Consider the following 20782-nt stretch of genomic DNA (forward strand, 5'->3'; position numbering starts at 1 on the left):
TGCCACTCTCAAATTGGTATTCAGCATTGAAGACTGGTTGGAGTGACAACTTTTAAAGAGTGCAATCCAGACCATGGCACCAATGGGCAAGGAGGGAATAGCAAAGAGTAGCAATGCAGTCATTATAGTAGATACCATAGTTAGGGGGTCAGACAGGCATTTCTGTAACCATCATCGTGAGTCCAACATGGTATATTGCCTCCCTGGTGCCAGGGTAAAGGAAAGCATGGAGAGGTTACATAATATTCGACAGGGGTAAGGGAGTGAGCCAGAAGTTGTGGTATACTTTGGCATAAATGACATAGAGAGCAGGTATTGAGGTCCTAAGGTCATGTTTTCAGGATCCAGGGAGGATGTTAAAAAGTAGGACGTTGAAGGTTGAAATCTCTGGATTACTCCCAGTGCCATGCACGAGTGAGAATAGAAATAGGAAGAGAGGCAGGATCAATGCATGGCTTGGGACATGGTACAGGAGGGAGGGCTTCAGATTCTTGGACCATTGGGACAGTTCTGGGCTAAGAGGCACCTATTCAAAAGGAACAGGTTGCACCTCAACAAGACTGGGACCAATGTCCACCCAGCGAGGTTCACTAATTTGGTTGGGAAGGGTTTAAGCTAAATTGGCAGGGGCATGGAAACCAGCATATAGAAGTAAATAAGAGGAATAGGGTGCATAAATGAGTGAGAGTACTAGAGAAGGAAATAGCACCATATTAGATAGGAGCAGACTAAGAAGGACTACAACGAATGCAAAGACAGTTTTACAATACATGTATGCAAATGCACAAAGTGTGATGAATAAGATTGGAGAGCTATGAGCACAAATAGCCTTGTGGGAATATGATGTAGTGGCAGTAACTGCAACGTGGCTTAAAAATGATGAGGGCTGGGCACTTAATATTCAAGAAGACAAAGTGTTGAGAAAAGATTGGGAAGGAAAAAAGGGAGGGCAGTTGGCAGCACTGATTAGGGAAGACCTTGTCGTGTTGGAAAAAGAGGATGTCCTTGAGGGAACAAAGACAGAATCCATTTGCTACTGGGGGTATTCTATAGGCCTTTGAATAGTGAGGGAGAGATAGAGGAGCAAATCTGCAGGGAAATGACAGAGAAGTGAAAGAAAAATAGAGTGATGATATTGGAGGACTCTTTTTTTTATTCATTCATGGGATGTGGGCATCACTGGGAAGGACAGGATTTATTGCCCATCTCTAATTGCCCTTGAGAAGGTGTTGAGCCGCCGCCTTGAACTGCTGCAGTGAGGTAGGCACACCCACAGTGCTGTTCGGAAGAGTGTTCCAGGAATTTGACCCAGCGACAGTGAAGGAAAGGCGGCGATATAGTTCCAAGTCAGATGGTGTTTGGCTGGGAGGGTAACCTGCAGGTGGTGGTCTTCCCGTGTATCTGCTGCCCTTGTCCTTCTATGTGGCAGAGGTTGCGGGTTTGGAAGGTACTGTCGAAGGAGCCTTCGTGAGTTACTGCAGTGCATCTTGTAAATGGTACACACTGCTGGCCCTGTGCGTCAGTGGTGGAGGGAGTGAATGTTTGTGAATGGGGTGCCAGTCAAGCGGGCTGCTTTGTCCTGGATGGTGTCGAGCTTTTTGAGTGTTGTTGGAGCTGCACTCATCCAGGCAAGTGGAGAGTATTCCATCACACTCCTGAATTGTGCCTTGTAGATGGTGGACAGGCTTTGGGGAGTCAGGAGCTGAGTTACTCAAAGAACAAAGAACAGTACAGCACAGGAACAGGCCATTTGGCCCACCAAGCCTGCGCCGATCTTGATGCCTGTCTAAACTAAAACCTCCTGCACTTCCGGGACCGTATCCCTCTATTCCCATCCTATTCATGTATTTGTCAAGATGCCTCTTAAACGTTGCTATCGTACCTGCTTCCACCACCTCCCCCGGCAGCAAGTTCCAGGCACTCACCACCCTCTGTGTAAAGAACTTGCCTCGCACATCCCCTCTAAACTTTGCCCTTCGCACCTTAAACCTATGTCCCCTAGTAACTGACTCTTCCACCCTGGGAAAAAGCTTCTGATTATCCACTCTGTCCATGCCACTCATAACTTTGTAAACCTCTATCATGTCGCCCCTCCACCTCCGTCGTTCCAGTGAAAACAATCCGAGTTTATCTAACCTCTCCTCATAGCTAATGCTCTCCAGACCAGGCAACATCCTGGTAAATCTCTTCTGTACCCTCTCCAAAGCCTCCACGTCCTTCTGGTAGTGTGGCGACCAGAATTGCACGCAATATTATAAGTGTGGCCTAACTAAGGTTCTGTATAGCTGCAGCATGACTTGCCAATTTTTATACTCTATGCCCCGACCGATGAAGGCAAGCATGCCGTATGCCTTCTTGACTACCTTATCCGCCTGCATTGCCACTTTCAGTGACCTGTGGACCTGTACGCCCAGATCTCTCTGCCTGTCAATACTCCTAAGGGTTCTGCCATTTACTGTATACTTCCCACCTGTATTAGATCTTCCAAAATGCATTACCTCACATTTGTCCGGATTAAACTCCATCTGCCATTTCTCCGCCCAAGTCTCCAACCGATCTATATCCTGCTGTATCCTCTGACAATCCTCATCACTATCCGCAACTCCACCAACCTTTGTGTCGTCCGCAAACTTACTAGTCAGACCAGCTACATTTTCCTCCAAATCGTTTATATATACTACAAACAGCAAAGGTCCCAGCACTGATCCCTGCGGAACACCACTAGTCACAGCCCTCCATTTAGAAAAGCACCCTTCCACTGCTAGCCTCTGTCTTCTATGACCGAGCCAGTTCTGTATCCACTCGCTGCAGGATTCCCAGCCTCTGGCCTGCTCTTGTAGCCATGGTATCTATATGGCTACTCCAGTTCAGTTTCTGGTCAATGGTAACCCCCAGGATATTGATAGTGGGGGATTCAGCAGTCATAATGCCATTGAATGTCAAGGGGCGGTGTTTACATTCTTGTTTGAGATAGTCATTGCCTGGCACCTGTGTGGTGCGAATGTTACATGCTACTTATCAGCCCAAACCTGTATATTGTCCATGTTTGCTGCATTTCTACATGGACTGCTTCAGTATCTGAGGAGTCGCAAATGGTGCTGAGCATTGTGCAAATATCAGCAAACATCTCCACTTCTGACCTTATGATTGAAGGAAGGTCATTGATGAAGCAGCTGAAGATGGTTGGGCTGAACACTACCCTGAGGAACTCCTATAGTGATGTTCTGGAGCTGAGATGATTGACCTCCAACAACACAGTGGCACAGTGCAGCTTCACAGCTCCAGGGACCCGGGTTCGATTCTGGGTACTGCCTGTGTGGAGTTTGCAAGTTCTCCCTGTGACCATGTGGGATTTCGCCGGGTACTCCGGTTTCCTCCCACAGCCAAAGACTTGCAGGTTGATAGGTAAATTGGCCATTATAAATTGCCCCTAGTGTAGGTAGGTGGTAGGGAATATGGGATTACTGTACGGTTAGTATAAATGGGTGGTTGTTGGTCGGCACAGACTCGGTGGGCCAAAGGGCCTGTTTCAGTGCTGTATCTAAATAAATAAATAAACCACAACCATCTTCCTTTGCATTAGGTATGACTCAAACCAGCAGAGAGTTTCCCCCTGATTCCCATTGACTCCAGTTTTGCTAGGGTTCCTTGATGCTATACTCGGTCGAATGTTGCCCTGATGTCAAGGGCAGTCACTCTTACCTCAGCTCTTTTGTCCAGGTTTGGACCAAGGCTGTAATGAGGTCAGGAGCTGAGTGGCCCTGGTGGAACCCCAAATTGAGCATCACTGAGCAAGATATTGCTAAGCAAGTGTCGCTTGATAGCACTGTCGACGACACCTTCCATTACTTTACTGATGATCGAGAGTAGACTGATGGGGCTGTATTAGGCCAGAATTTGTTCTGCTTTTTGTGTACAGGACATACCTGGGAAATTTTCTACATTGCTGGGTAGATGCCAGTGTTGTAGCAGTACTGGAATAGTATGGCCAGGAGCGTGGCAAGTTCTGGAGCACAAGTCTTCAGTACTATTGCCGGAATGTTTTCAGGGTCCATAGCCTTTGCAGTATCCAATGCCTTCAGTTTCTTCATATCACGTGAAGTGAATCGAATTAACTGAAGACTGGCATCTGTGATGCTGGGGACTTCAGGAGGAGGCCGAGATGGATCATCCACTCGACATTTGTGGCTGAAGATTGTTGCAAATGCTTCAGCCTTATCTTTTGCACTGATGTGCTGGGCTTCCCCATCATTGAGGATGGGGATATTTGTAGAGCCACTTCCTCGAGTTCGTCATTTAATTGTCCATCACCATTCACAACTGGATGTGCAGGACTGCAGAGCTTAGATCTGATCCGTTGGTTGTGGGATCATTTAGCTCTTTCTATCGCATGCTGCTTACACTGTTTGGCACGCAGGTAGTCCTGGATTGTAGCATCATCAGGTTGACATCTGATTTTGAGGTATGCCTGGTGCTGCTACTGGCATCCCTCCTGCACTCTACATTGAACTAGTGTTGATCCCCCGGCTTGATGGTAATGGTAGAGTGGGGGATATGCCGGGCCATGAGGTTACAGATTGTGGTTGAGTACAATTCTGCTGCTGCTGATGGCCCACAGCACCTCATGGATGCCCAGTTTTGCATTGCTAGATCTGTTTGAAATCTATCCCATTTAGCACAGTGATGGTGCCACACAACACGATGGAGGGAACCCTCGATGTGAAGACAGGACTTTGCCTCCACAAGGACTGTGCAGTGGTCACTCCTACCAATACTGTCATGGACAGATGCATCTGCGGCAGGCAGATTGGTGAGGCTGAGCTCAAGTATGTTTTTCCCTCACCACTTGCTACAGACCCAGTCTAGCAGTTATATCCTTTCGGACTCGGCCAGCTCGGTCAGTAGTGGTGCTACCAAGCCACTCTTGATGATGGACATTGAAGTCCCCCACCCAGAGTACATTCTGTGCCCTTGACACCCTCAGTGCTTCCTCCAAGTGCTGTTCAACGTGGAGGAGTACTGATTCATCAGCTGAGATGGGGATAATCAGCAGGAGGTTTCCTTGTCCATGTTTGACCTGATGCCATGATACTTCATGGGGTCCGGAGCTGATGTTGCGGACTCCCAGGGCAACTCCCTCCCAACTGTATACCACTGTGCCACCACCTCTGCTTGGTCTGTTCTGCCAGTGGAACAGAATATACCCGGGGATGGTGATGAAGGAGTCTGGGACATTGTACGGTATGATGGTATGATTCCGTGAGTATGAATATGACAGGCTGCTGAATGACTAGTCTGTGGGACAGCTCTCCCAACTTTGGCACTAGTCCCCAGATGTTAGTCAGGAAGACTTTGCAGGATTGACAGGGCTGGGTTTGCCATTGTTTTTTCCGATGCCTAGGTCAATGCCAGGTGGACCGTCTGGTTTCAATCCTTATATAAAAACAAAATACTGCGGATGCTGGAAATCTGAAATAAAAACAAGAAATGCTGGAACCACTCAGCAGGTCTGGCAGCATCTGTGGAAAGAGAAGCAGAGTTAACGTTTCGGGTCAGAGACCCTTCATCGGAACCCTTCATCAGAACTGGCATCCCTCCTGCACTCTACATTGAACTAGTGTTGATCCCCCGGCTTGATGGTAATGGTAGAGTGGGGGATATGCCGGGCCATGAGGTTACAGATTGTGGTTGAGTACAATTCTGCTGCTGCTGATGGCCCACAGCACCTCATGGATGCCCAGTTTTGCATTGCTCGATCTGTTTGAAATCTATCCCATTTAGCACGGTGATGGTGCCACACAACACGATGGAGGGAACCCTCGATGTGAAGACAGGACTTTGCCTCCACAAGGACTGTGCAGTGGTCACTCCTACCAATACTGTTATGGACAGATGCATCTGCGGCAGGCAGATTGGTGAGGCTCCGATGAAGGGTCACTGACCCGAAACGTTAACTCTGTTTCTCTTTCCACAGATGCTGCCAGACCTGCTGAGTGGTTCCAGCATTTCTTGTTTTGGTTTCATTTCTTGTTGACTTTGTAGCGGTTTGATAGAATTGAGTGGCTTGCTAGGCCATTTCAGAGGGCATTTGTGTCAACCACATTGATGTGGGTTTGGAGTCACATGTAGGCCTGACCAGGTAAGGACAGCAGATTTCCTTCCCTAAAGGACATTAGTGAACCAGATGGGTTTTTACAACAATTGACAATGGTTTCATGGCCATAATTAGACTAGCTTTTAATTCCAGATTTTTGTTTATTGAATTCAAATTCCACCTTCTGACGTGGTGGGATTCGAACCCATTTCCCCAGAGCAATACCCTGGTCTTTGGGTTACTAGTCCAGTGACAATACCACTGTGCCTCCCAAATTAATTACTCAAATATCGATCGGGATACTGGGAAAGGAGGGAGGAAAAGGAGCTGGAGGAATTTCTAAATGTGTTCAGGAGAACTTTCTTAACCAGTTATGTTCTTGGTCCATCTAAGAAAGAGGCATTGCTAATCTGGTGCTGGGGAAAAAGGCAGGCCAAGTGGACCAAGTGTCTGTGATGGAACACCTGGGTAAGAGTAATCATGGTATCATATTGTTTAGATTAGCAATGGAGAAGAGGAAGGAACAATGTAAAATAGAACTTTAACATTGGAAGATGTCTAACTTCAATGGGATGAGAGGGGATCTAGCCAGGGTGAAATGAAACCAAAGAGCCATGGGTGATCTTTAAGGAGGAGATGTTTCAGGTACAGGCTAGGTACATTCCAACAAGGGCAAAAGATAAGGGAACCAAAGCCAGGACTCCTTGGATGACAAGGGAGATAGCGAATATGATGAAACAAAAAAAGATAGTGTATGATGCATGTCAGGTGAATTCTTCAAGGTAGAACCAGGCCAAATACAATAAGTTGAGAGGAGAGTTGAAGTGGAACATATGACTGGCAAAGAGAGAATATGAGAATCGAATGACAGTTAACATATAAGGGAACCCAAAAATCTTCTACCAGCATATAAATAGTAAGTGGGTAGTAAGAGGTGGGCTGGGGCCTATTAGGGACAAAGAAGGTGATATACACTCAGAGGATCAGGGCAAGGCAAGAATACTTAATGAGTACTTTGTATCGGTGCTTACTCTGGAAGAGGATGCTGACAAAATATCGGTAGAAGCAGAGATGGTAGAGCTAATGGATGAGGAGAAAATTGATAGACAGGATATACTGGAAAGGCTGGCTATGCTTAGAGTGGATAAGTTGCCTGGTCTGGATGACTTGCATCCCAGTTTGCTAAAGGAAGTGGGAGTGGAGATGGCAGAAGGGCTTGCCATAATCTTCCAACCTTCCCTAGATACGGGCAAGGTGCCAGAGGACTGGAGAGTGGCAAATGTGACACCCTTATTCAAGCAAGGGTGTAAAGACATTCCTAGTACTACATGCCGGTCAGATTAACATCTGTGGTGGGTAAAGTTTTGGAAACAATAATTGGGGAAACAGTCAACAGGCACTTGGAAAGGTTTGAGTTAATTAGGGAGAGCCTGCACGAATTTGTAAAAGGCAGATCATGCTTGGCTAATCTAATTAATTTTTTTGATTAAGTAACAGAGAAGGTTGATGAAAATAAAGCAATGGATGCTGTCTATATGGATTTTAAGAAAACTTTTGACAAAGTACCACATAAACGGCTCATGGAATAGAAGGATCAGTATCAGCTTGGATAAAAATTTGGCTTAAAGACAGAAAACAGAGAGTCATGATAAGTGGGTGCTTTTCAGACCAGAAGATGTTATACAGTGGACAGTGGTGTTCCACAAGGTTCAGTGGTAGGACCATTACCTTTTTTGATATCCTTAAATGACTTGGATATTTGCCTATGATACCAAACTTGGAGCTGTGGCAGACGATGCGGATGATACCAATCAACTGCAACAAGACATAGGTGGGCTAGGAGAATGGACAGACAAGTGACAGATGGAATTTAATACAAAAATGTGAGGTGATGCATTTTGGCAAAAGGAATAGGAAGAGGTAATATAGACTAAATGGTACAGTTCCAAAGAGTATACAGGGACAGAGAGACCGAGGGGTTCATGTGCATAGATCTTTAAAGGTGGCATATTGAGAGAGTAGTTAGCAAAGCATATGGGATCTTGGGCTTCATAAACAGAGGTTTTGAGTACAAAAGCAGGGAGGAATGGACCCTGTGCCATTATGACTCTATGACAGCCTATATTAGGTGCCATTCCGATGTTATTGCTATTACTGAGACTTGGTTGAGGGAAGGGCATGATTGGCAACTAAATATCCCAGGATATCGATGCTTCAGGCGGGATAGAGAGGGAGGTAAAAGGGGTGGAGGAGTTGCATTACTGGTCAAAGAGGATATCACAGCTGTGCTGAAGGAGGGCACTATGGAGGACTCGAGCAGTGAGGCAATATGGACAGAACTCAGAAATAGGAAGGATGCGGTAACAATGTTGGGGCTGTACTACAGGCCTCCCAACAGCGAGCGTGAGATAGAGGTACAAATATGTAAACAGATTATGGAAAGATGTAGGAGCAACAGGGTGGTGGTGATAGGAGATTTTAATTTTCCCAACATTGACTGGGATTCACTTAGTGTTAGAGGTCTAGATGGAGCAGAATTTGTAAGAAGCATCCAGGAGGGTTTTCTAGAGCAGTATGTAAATAGTCCAACTCGGGAAGGGGCCATACTGGACCTGGTGTTGGGGAATGAGCCCGGCCAGGTGGTTGAAGTTTCAGTAGGGGACTACTTTGGGAATAGTGATCACAATTCCGTAAGCTTTAAAATACTCATGGACAAAGACGAGAGTGGTCCTAAAGGAAGAGTGCTAAATTGGGGGAAGGCCAACTATACCAAAATTCGGCAGGAGCTGGGGAATGTAGATTGGGAGCAGCTGTTTGAAGGTAAATCCACATGTGATATGTGGGAGGCTTTTAAAGAGAGGTTGATTAGCGTGCAGGAGAGACATGTTCCTGTGAAAATGAAGGATAGAAATGGCAAGATTAGGGAACCATGGATGACAGGTGAAATTGTGAGACTAGCTAAGAGGAAAAAGGAAGCATACATAAGGTCTAGGCGGCTGAAGAAAGACGAAGCTTTGAAAGAATATCGGGAATGTAGGACCAATCTGAAACGAGGAATTAAGAGGGCGAAAAGGGGTCATGAAATATCTTTAGCAAACAGGGTTAAAGAAAATCCCAAAGCCTTTTATTCATATATAAGGAGAAAGAGGGTAACTAGAGAAAGGATTGGCCCACTCAAGGACAAAGGAGGAATGTTATGCTTGGACTCAGAGAAAATGGGTGAGATTCTAAACGAGTACTTTGCATCGGTATTCACCGAGGAGAGGGACATGACGGATTTTGAGGTTAGGAACAGATGTTTGATTACACTAGGTCAAGTCGGCATAAGGAGGGAGGAAGTGTTGGTTATTCTAAAGGGCATTAAGGTGGACAAGTCCCCAGGTCCGGATGGGATCTATCCCAGGTTACTGAGGGAAGCGAGAGAGGAAATAGCTGGGGCCTTAACAGATATCTTTGCAGCATCCTTAAACACGGGTGAGGTCCCAGAGGACTGGAGAATTGCTAATGTTGTCCCCTTGTTTAAGAAGGGTAGCAGGGATAATCCAGGTAATTATAGACCGGTGAGCCTTACGTCAGTGGTAGGGAAGCTGCTGGAGAAGATACTGAGGGATAGGATCTATTCCCATTTGGAAGAAACTGGGCTTATCAGTGATAGGCAACATGGTTTTGTGTAGGGAAGGTCATGTCTTACCAACTTAATAGAATTCTTTGAGGAAGTGACAAAGTTGATTGATGAGGGAAGGGCTGTCGATGTCATATACATGGACTTCAGTAAGGCGTTTGATAAGGTTCCCCATGGTAGGCTGATGGAGAAAGTGAAGTCGCATGGGATCCAGGGTGTACTAGCTAGATGGATAAAGAACTGGCTGGGCAACAGGAGACAGAGAGTAGCAGTGGAAGGGAGTTTCTCAAAATGGAGACGTGTGACCAGTGGTGTTCCACAGGGATCCGTGCTGGGACCACTGTTGTTTGTGATATACATTAATGATTTGGAGGAAAGTATAGGTGGACTGATTAGCAAGTTTGCAGACAACACTAAGATTGGTGGAGTAGCAGATAGTGAAGGGGACTGTCAGAGAATACAGCAGAATATAGATAGATTGGAGAGTTGGGCAGAGAAATGGCAGATGGAGTTCAATCAGGGTAAATGCGAGGTGATGCATTTTGGAAGATCCAATTCAAGAGTGAACTATACAGTAAATGGAAAAGTCCTGGGGAAAATTGATGTCCAGAGAGATTTGGGTGTTCAGGTCCACTGTTCCCTGAAGGTGGCAACGCAGGTAAATAGAGTGGTCAAGAAGGCATACGGCATGCTTTCCTTCATCGGACGGGGTATTGAGTACAAGAGTTGGCAGGTCATGTTACAGTTGTATAGGACTTTGGTTCGGCCACATTTGGAATACTGCGTACAGTTCTGGTCGCCACATTACCAAAAGGATGTGGATGCTTTGGAGAGGGTGCAGAGGAGGTTCACCAGGATGTTGCCTGGTATGGAGGGCGCTAGCTATGAAGAGAGGTTGAGTAGATTAGGATTATTTTCATTAGAAAGACGGAGGTTGAGGGGGGACCTGATTGAGGTGTACAAAATCATGAGAGGTATAGACAGGGTGGATAGCAAGAGGCTTTTTCCCAGAGTGGGGGATTCAATTACTAGAGGACACGAGTTCAAAGTGAAAGGGGAAAAGTTTAGGGGGGATATGCGTGGAAAGTTCTTTACGCAGAGGGTGGTGGGTGCCTGGAACGCGTTGCCAGCGGAGGTGGTAGATGCGGGCACGATGGCATCTTTTAAGATGTATCTAGACAGATACATGAATGGGCAGGAAGAAAAGAGATACAGAACCTTAGAAAATAGGCGACATGTTTAGAGAGAGGATCTGGATCGGCGCAGGCTTGGAGGGCCGAAGGGCCTGTTCCTGTGCTGTAATTATCTTTGTTCTTTGTATCACCAGATTTACACTGTCACCAAATGTTAAAATTACCTGCATAAGGTCTGGAGGGTACAAATGTATACTAGTCTGGTTCAGCATAAAACAGTGGCCAGGGAGGGGGATAGAGTGGTATCGTGGGTATGATATTTGTAGTGGAGTCGAAAGATGACGATCAGCCTTCCCAAATAAAAACAGAAAGTGCTGGAAATATTCAGCAGGTCATACAGCATCTGTGGAAAGAGAAACAGAGTCAAGGTTTCAGGTCTGTGACCTTTCATCAGAACTGTCCAAGGTTAGAAAAGAATTAGGTTTTAAGCAAGTGAAGGCGGGGGGTCGTTGCTGGGGAAGAGAACAAAAGGGAAGGGGTGTGATAGGGCAGAGGGCAGGAGAGATTAAATAACAAAGCTGTCATGGGACAAATGCAAAGAGCATGTTAATGCTTGTGGTGAAAGACAAATGTTATGACCAGGTGAGAAAGGTGTCTCAGGGTCTTTTACTGTCTTCACCTGGTCTTATTGTTAACAGGGTTTAATTTTAATTTTAAACACACTGTGTTTTGAGCTCCCCCTTGGTGAATCCTTGTTCGCCAGTTTCCAATTATAAGGCAAAGAAATGAGCACAGCCAGGTTTTCTCAGGTTTAAAGAAGAAAAGTGGAATTTATCAAACCTTAAACTTAAACTCTAATTCGGTTAATGCCTACAGATACGCGCCGCGCCCCACGCTAGCGTGCATATACGATACGCACATGCAAATGGAAACAGAAAAGGGCAGAAGAAAAATAAAGTTAAAAAGTTTGAGGCTATCTCTGAAGAGGGGTTTTTACTGTGCTTCGAGCTTGCTGTTGTCCTTGATTGTAGGTAGTCCTGCTTTTCATTGGGGCCCAGTATTCTTCTCAAACCTTTTTCACTGTCGGAGACTTTTCTCTCTTGGGGTTCATGTGTCTTCAATGGGTCTTCAGTTCCGTGAGAAAGAGATGGGACCAGACAGGAGAGAAATGTTCTCAGTCCAGGAGCAAACAGCTTTCTCTGCTCAAGTTCTTTGTAGCAAGTTCAAATTCAAAAAACTCCAGTCAGCTAGTCATGTGACTAAACTGGTCCGACCATGCCTGTTTGTGTATTTGGCCATCCTAGCAGTCAACCTGGAATGCTAGCCTCCCCACCTTCAACGTCTGGTAATCAAAAGTCCATTGTGGATTCAATTGGAGCAGGGAGTGGCCCCTTTGTCTGTTCCAAATACTGTCTGTTGCTATGCAAAAAAGGTCTTACTGGCGAGGGGCCTGACAATTCCTTGTGATAGACCCTCTTCCCAGCAGCAATTTTAAGTTTTAATGTTCATGTGACGAAATAATGTGTGCCTCATTCTTGGCAGGTGGGGGCCTGCATGACACAAAGCATTAGTCCATAGAGAGTGTTAATAGGAGAGTAATCCCTCCTTCCAGGTGAAGTAGCAATTTACTTGTGCTTCCTTCAATTTATTATACTGCATTCGCTGCTCACAATGCAGTCACTTCAACATTGGGGAGATCAAACGCAGATTGGGTGACCGCTTTGTGGAACACTTCCACTCAGTCCGAAAGCATGACCCCAAGCTTCTGGTTGCTTGCCATTTCAACATAAATCCCTGCTCTCATGCCCCCGTATCTGTCCTTGGCCTGCTGCAGTATTTCAGTGAACATCAACGCAAGCTCGAGTAACAGCACCTGATCTTTTGATTAGGCATTCTACAGCCTCAGGTACTCAACCTTGAGTTCAACAATTTCAGAGCATGAAACCTTTTTTATATTTTTCTAATTTTAAAAATTGTTTTATTTTATTTTTTAACCATGTGCCTGTTTTTTCATGTGGTCAGTATTGCTCATTACACTGCCATTAACACTGTCTTTGGACTAATGCTTTGTCTTTCACCACAAGTATTAACATGCTCTTTGCCTTTGTCCAATGACAGCTTTGTTATTTAATCTCTCCTGTCCTCTGCCCCATCACACACCTTCCCTTTTGTTCTCTTCCCCACCAAACACACGCCCCTTCACTTGCTTAAAACCTAATTCTTTTCCAACCCTGGGCAGTTCTGCTAAATGGTCACAGACCTGAAATGTTAACTCTGCTTCTCTCTCCACAGATGCTGTCTGATCTGCTGAGTATTTCCAGCACTTTCTATTTTTATTTCAGATTTCCAGCATCTGCAGTATTTTGCTTGTATCAGCCTTCCCAATGTTTAGTTGAAGGAAATTATATCCAAGGCTCATGTTGGACAACACAGAGACAGTAGAAGGATTCAGAAAGTTTGGGGGAAAGGTCAAGCTGGTTGTTATTTGCGTACATAGGAATGCTGATATCCTGTGACTTCAAATGATGTTGCCATGGGGCAGCATGTAGATGAAGAGGAGGAGGGGACCATGTATGGATCCCGTGGTGGTGGGAGAGGTGAGGGGAGGGCAGAGGGGGAAGCTCTGAAAGTGCAGGAATGGGAAGAGAAGCCATTGCTAGAGATGATGTGCCTACAATTGGATAGATTAGAGTGAAACTAAGCAAGGGCAATCCCGTGGAGTTGGATAACAGAAGATATATTGGAGGACGCTCATGCAATTGACTATCAAAGGTTGTTGAGTGATCAAGGGATAATATGAACGTACACACATATGAACAGACGAATTAGGAGCAGGAGTGGGACATTCGGCCCTTCGAGCCTGCTCCGCCATTCAATAAGTTCATGGCTGTACTGATTATACTACATTTCCACCTACCCCCAATAACCTTCCACCCACTTGCTTATCAACAATCTGTCTACCTCAGCCTTAAAAATATTCAAAGATTCTGCTTCCACTGTCTTTTGAGGAGAGAATTCCAAAGACTCACGACCCTCTGAGAGAAAACATTTCTCCTCATCTCTGTCTCAAGTGGGTGACCCCTTATTTTAAACAGTGACCCCTGGTTCTAGATTCTCCCATAGGGGGAAATATCCTCAGGATCTTATATGTTTCAATCAAGTCACCTCTTACAAATTCCAGCGGATACAAGCCTAGCCTGTCCAATCTTTCCTCATAAGACAGCCTGCATCTGGGTCACATAGGGAATGTCATTTAATTCGGGCAATTTGAGCGTAGGTCAATGGGGAAAATCTGTAAAGATCAACTGTTAGTCCACCTCCTTCCTTTTATAGTTCACAATAGCATGCTTCAAGTAAGCGCAAAACACTTGATGGGGGAGTATATGGACCAGACTTTGTTCATATACAGTATCAGTGTTCAATCTTCCTATAAAGATGGAGCAGTTTTGAGTCCTCCAAATTACTGTTGAAAACTCTGTTTTCCTTAATACACCTTATTTGTCTACATCTAAGGTACATGTTACAGGTAAGCCTTCCTAATGTACCTGTTCCCGAATATTTTGAAAACAGTCTGTTTATTTACTTCAAAGATATTTCTCTCAAATAAAACTTACCGACTTAGCTGTTCGCAATTCCTTTGAATAATAGCTTTATTAACTGCTTATCTTTCAATGCTATAGTTCTTTATTACACAAACCACTAAAGTTTTAATTGCCCCTGGTTGATGCCATTCCCATCACTTATTTTCTTGCACAGTATTTGTTGTAAATGAGAGTCAGACATCAAAAGCAGAAGACAAGCTATGCTTTCTCCTGTGGCACCCCCAAAGCAATCTTGCTTATCTTGGAATGCCTGTTGTTCAAAGATACAAGGAAGATTATTAACCCTTAACTATCTAAGATGTCAAACATACAACCCTCCAGGACATCCAACAGAAACCCCATTGGAAGAATTCAAACAGAAAGTATTAGAAGAGGTGTGCAGGGATCTGGAAGGCAATGCCATGCTTAAACTAGGAGTGGAAAAGAAGGTTGGAGATGGGGTGATTGTTAGGGAGGACAGAGGGATTTAGTGCTTTTTGACGAGAAGGGTAATGATGGTGGTTTTGACATGTAAGGGACAGTGAGGAGAGGGAACCATTTAGACTATTGGGTAAAAGTGTACCAGGATGGGAAGTTGGGTGGTAAAGAGTTTAGTGGGAATAGTGTTGTGGGAGCAGAAGGTAGGGCTCATGGATGAGAAGAGCTTGGTGGAGAAACTAGAGACAAACCAAGGTTCAGAGCTGGGATGGGTACAAGCTGGGAGAGTGTTGGCTTAGTGGGCAGGGGGGAGTAGCAGAAGCAATTAAGTGGATGGTCTCTAACTTGGAGGTGAAGAAATACTTGAGCTCCTCCCAGTTTTTAGAGGTAAAGGTGGACTGCTAGGTCAATGCAAGTTCTTGTTGTATGCCAATCTGCTCTGCTGCCAGTCTGCTTTATTTTACTTTGATTTTTTGTTTGTTTGTGATTGCTTACAAACTGGAAGAGCTGTATTCCATACATGGTTAGAGTTCTTATGAATGCTGTGTGATTTTCTTTTGTTTGAGCCAGAGATGGAATCCTTTATAAATGACCTGGAGCAGAAAATTCTGAACAAGAAAGGAATGAAGGAGTACTGGCTGGAGTACAAGAATGTTGGAAGCACTGAACATGGCAAAATAATTAAGCTTCGAGAAAATGAAATCGTAGAGATGGTGAAAAATTTTAGTGACATTGAAGGTATGTTTAACGCTTCACGACCTAGAAATTGGGTCGGGTAGTATCCATTTTTCAGGTGCTACACAGCTTCCTAAGTGCTCAAAATGGCTGTCGGAAACTGTGTACTCACGCACGCGCCATTTAAGACAAACGAGAGGCATCCTTTTACCTGCGACAGAAACAGGCATTAATCATTTGCATATGCAAATAAAGGGTCTAACGCCTGCTTCAGCTCCTTGCTCTAACATTGGTTTGCCCACCAGCTGTGGCTGCACTCAGGGAAACTAATCCGAAAGATCAATTGCAAAACAAAGTAAGTTAGTTACCTGCAAAGCACTATCTCAATTGCTGCTACCCTCAGCTGTCCTATCCCTGAAATCCTCAATCTTCGATCTCCTTCCATACCAATCTTCCTCCTCCCCAGTCTTCAACCCTAATCTTCCTACCCCCCAAGCTCTGGCTCCCGACCTCAGATCTCCCTCTCTCAGACCTCCAGTCATACTCCCCCTCCAGACTCCAGCTTTTGAATTGCACTCACTGTTATGTAGACAAATGCAGCAGCCAATTTGCCACATATACAGCAAATGAAGGTATAACTGGATAATGTTTCTGGTGGCATTGAGTGAGAAGAGATGTCAGGACATCAGTCAAACTCTCGCTGTTCTTCTTGTAGTGCCATGGGATCATTTACAACCATCTTTGCAGGCAGATGACTCTCCATAGTTTGATAGCCCAGAACTAATCTTTTCAGTATTTTGAGTCCAGCCTTTCTGCAATGGACTTCTGACAATGTCGCACTCCCACAGTACATACAAACATAAGAATTAGGAGCAGGAGTAGGCCACTCGGCCCCTTGAGCCTGCTTGCCATTCAACAAGATGATGGCTGATCTGATTGTAACCTCAACTCCACATTCCTACCTACCCCCGATAACCTTTCACCCCCTTGCTTATCAAGAATTTATCTACCTCTGCCTTAAAATATTCAAAGACTCTGCTTTCATCGCCTTTTGAGGAAGAGAGTTCCAAAGACTCAAGACCGTCTGAGAGAAAAAATTGCTCCTCATCTCTGTCTTAGATGGACGACCCCTTATTTTTAAAGTGACCCCTAATTCTAGTTCTGAGTTCCGAAGAAGGGTCACTGACCCGAAACGTTAACTCTGCTTCTCTTTTCACAGATGCTGCCAGACCTGCTGAGTGGTTCCAGCATTTCTTGTTTTTATTTCAGATTTCCAGCATCCGCAGTTTTTGCTTTTATTATACCCCTAATTCTAGATTCTGCCACAAGGGGAAACATCCTTTCCACATCTGCCCTGTCAAGACCGCTCAGGATCTTATACGTTTCAATCAAGTCGCCTCTTACTCTTCTAAACTCCAGTGGATACAAACCTAGCCTGTCCAACCTTTCTTCATAAGACAACCTGCCAACTGCAGGTATTAGTTTAATAAACCTTCTCGGAACTGCTTCCAACGCATTTACATCCTTCCTTAAATAAGGAAACCAATACTGTACACAGTACTCCAGATGTGGTTTCACCAATGCCCTGTACAACTGAAGCCTAACCTCCCTACTTTTGGATTCAATTCCCCTTGCAATAAACAATAACATTCACAGAATCACATTCCTAGTTACTTGCTGAACCTGTATAATAACCTTTTGTGATTCATGCACGAGGACACCCAGATTCTTTTGCCTCTCTCACCATTTAGATAATATGCTTTTTTATTCTTCCTGCCAAAATGGACAATTTCACATTTTCCCGCATTATGCTCCAGTAGAGTGAGGCTTGCACCCACAATCTTCTAACTCAGAGGAGACGGTATTACCAAGTGAAACAAGCTGGTACAACCTGTTAATTGATGGAATTTACTTAGACCGATGTTAAATGAAGATACTGGATAGTCACAATCATAGTCAACAGCTTAATGGCATTTCCAATCAAATAAGGTGACTGTTTATTGGCAGTCAGGGCACATTAGATCCTGTGAGCAAGCTGCAGAGAATAAAAATATATAGGTTTATCATTGCCTTAAGTCATATCTTTCCATATTAAAACAAATTGTGTATTTATTTTTGCCAAGTGAATATAAGAATAAGTTTCTATCTTGTATTTTTCTTCTCTTATGCTGAAAGATCTGACTTTTGGTAATGTATGGTTTCATGAGTAAAATGATCCCATGCAACACAGTCCAGCAGACCACTTTTCATATGTAAGCATGGAAAATGACTGCTAGCATAATATTCTATCATTGGGACCATTACATTGAACCTGTTCCAGTCCTTATCCAACCACCATACAGCAGGGGTCACTGGATAATTAGCATGAACTTTGGTTAGTTTTCAGTTATGAAGCTCAGTGGCTGGAAGGCTAATTGCAGCACTCATGCTATTGCCCTAGATGAGTTTTGCGAACTTCATTATTGCAAGGGGCTGAATATAACTCTTACTGAGTTATATGGGTAAACACTACATCATGTAGTAATTTGCCCAAATTTTTCATTTTTAAATTTATCTTTGTTTTCAAAGATCACTTTCATAGAGCCTTAGCTAGGGCAAAGGAAGATATTGACAGATTAACGAAGGAACAAATGGATGAAAAAAAAACATTTGCTGCACAGGTAACTGAAATGCTCAATTTATCATTTTGTTCTTATTGTGTTGCATTGCAACACTTGTGGTGCACAAGTTTGATTCTTAAAATTTAATCATCATTCTCCTCTATATTAAAAGTGGTGAAAACAGCCAGAGCACACAGTGCCTAGGAATTTGCTGTGTTAACGTTATTGATAGTGATCGTTGTTTTCCCCGATCCTTCAGCAATGATCTAAAGCCAAAATATCTGGGAAATTAAATCATATGTCACAGCGATGTCAGTGTCCTATACTCATTTCTTAATATATATGTACACACACACACACACATATATATATAATATATATGTAATCATCACCTCCTCAGATAGTTCGACAATTTATAGACAATAATTTAATTTTTTATGGCATTCATTTAAAGATATTATGAATATAAAAATGATTAACTGCATTCAAGTTAGAATAGATTTAGTTAATTTAAACTAATTTCAATTAATGTTTCTTTGTATTTTATGAACTCACTAAGGAACGATCATCCTATTTGTAATATAAACCTAATCCAAAGATTTTACAACTTGGCTTCTAAAACTTAGAAAAAATTTACTCATACTATGTGCTGTTAGTAAGGTCCTTTCTGACAAGAATTTACTTCTCATTACCATGTAGTGATTGTAAATTTTACCCTTTTATTTATAACAAGGACCAGGAGTTATAGGGATAGAAATTGGTACGAATTGCACTAATTATTCAGGCATAAAACGGGCACAAAGCATACCAATTTAGCAGTGGGACTACCTGCACCCAATGTGGGTGTTGGTTTTGGTGCTAAATTTGTGGGGCATCCCAGGCCAATGCTTAAAACAAGTGTTAAACCCTTAAATTAGTAATTCATGGGACCAATGCCCGTTGAAGGGCCCCAAGTAGATGTTGAGGAGTGGAACAGGCATCAGAATTCTTCAGCAGCTCCTGCAGCCTCCAACTCCAGGTCAGTTATAAAAAAAGGCTGCATTTACTGAATGCAACCACTAGGTGGCGCAGTACTGGCATATGCGCAAATGCAGCCTTATCGACAGAAACGTCACTGTCTGCGATGTCTCCGGCATCTGCCAGCAATAAAAATGGCACTGCTCAATTGGAAAAGAAATTAATTGAACCCAAAGCCCCTCACCCAATAGTACTGAAGACTTGTGCTCCAGCTGCGTCCCCAGCCAAGCTATTCCAGTACAACACTGGCATCTGCCCGGCAATGTGGAAAATTGCCCAAGTATGTCCTGTGCACAAAAAGCAGGACAAATCCAACCTGGCCAGTTACCACCCTATCAGTCTACTCTCGATAATCAGCAAAGTGATGGAAGGGGTTGTCAGCAGTGCTATCAAGTGTAACTTGTTCAGCAATAACCTGTTCAGTGATGCTCAGTTTGGGTTCCGCCAGGGCCACTCAGCTCCTGACCTCATTACAGCTTTGGTCCAAACCTGGACTAAAGAGCTGAACTCAAGAGGTGAGGTGAGAGTGACTGCCCTTGACATCAGGGCAGCACTTGACCGAGTATGGCATCAAAGAGCCCTAGCAAAACAGGATTCAATGGGAATCAGAGGAAAGCGCTTCACTGGTTGGAGTCATACCTAGCACAAAGAAAGATGGTTGTGGTTTTCGGAGGTCAGTCATCTGAGTCCTGGGACATCACTGCAGGAGTTCCTCAGGGCAGTGTCCCAAGCCCAATCATCTTCAGCTGCTTCATCAATGACCTTCCCTCCATCATAAGGTCAGAAGTGGGGATGTTTGCTGAAGATTTCACAATGTTCAGCACCATTCACGACTCCTCAGATACTGAAGCAATCCGTGCAGAAATGCAGCAAGACATGGACAATATCCAAGCTTGGCCTGATAAGTGGCAAGTAACTTTCACGCCATACAAGTGCCAGGCAATGACCATCTCAAACAAGAGAGAATCCAGCCATCTCCTCTTGACGTTCAGTGGCATTTCCATCGCTGAATCCCCCACCATCAACATCCTGGGGGTCACCATTGACCAGAAACTGAACTGGAATAGCCACTTAAATGCTGTGGCTACAAGAGCAGGTCAGAAGCTGGGAATTCTCCAGCGAGTAACTCAGCTCCTGACTCCCCAAAGCCTGTCCACCATCTATAAGGCATAAGTCAGGAGTGCGATGGAACACTCTTCACTTGTCTGGATGGGTGCAGCACCAACACTCAAGAAGCTCAACACCATCCAGGACAAAGCAGCCCGTTGATTGGCACCCCATCCACCACCTTCACCATTCTCTCCCTCCACCACTGACGCACAGTGGCAGCAGTGTGTACCATCTACAAGATGCACTGCTGCAACTCATCAAGGCTCTTTTGACAGCACCTTCCAACCCACAACCTCTACCACCTAGAAAGACAAGGACAGCAGATGCATAGGAACACCACCACCTGCAAGTTTCCCTCCAAGCCACACACCATTCTGACTTGGAATTATATCGCTGTTCCTTCACTGTCGCTGGGTCAAAATCCTGGAACTCCCTTCCTAACAGCTCTGTTGGTGTACCTACACCCCGAGGACTGCAGCGGTTCAAGAATGCAGCTCACCACCACCTGCTCA

The 20782-nt window shown here is 44.5% G+C and overlaps 1 protein-coding gene across 3 annotated transcripts in view; it reads left to right on the top strand.

Annotated features, from left to right (window-relative positions):
• ccdc83 (coiled-coil domain containing 83) overlaps positions 1–20782 on the top strand; it is a 107145-nt gene that overhangs the window by 58847 nt on the left and 27516 nt on the right. For all 3 annotated transcript variants that reach the window (XM_068032882.1, XM_068032884.1, XM_068032885.1), the window contains exons 5-6: positions 15439–15606; positions 18112–18203. In XM_068032882.1, coding sequence (XP_067888983.1) covers positions 15439–15606; positions 18112–18203 — 260 coding nt within the window. The remainder of the gene's footprint in view (positions 1–15438; positions 15607–18111; positions 18204–20782) is intronic.

This window comes from Heterodontus francisci, chromosome 6 (genome assembly GCF_036365525.1).
Source record: "Heterodontus francisci isolate sHetFra1 chromosome 6, sHetFra1.hap1, whole genome shotgun sequence".
NCBI classification, from domain to species: domain Eukaryota; kingdom Metazoa; phylum Chordata; class Chondrichthyes; order Heterodontiformes; family Heterodontidae; genus Heterodontus; species Heterodontus francisci.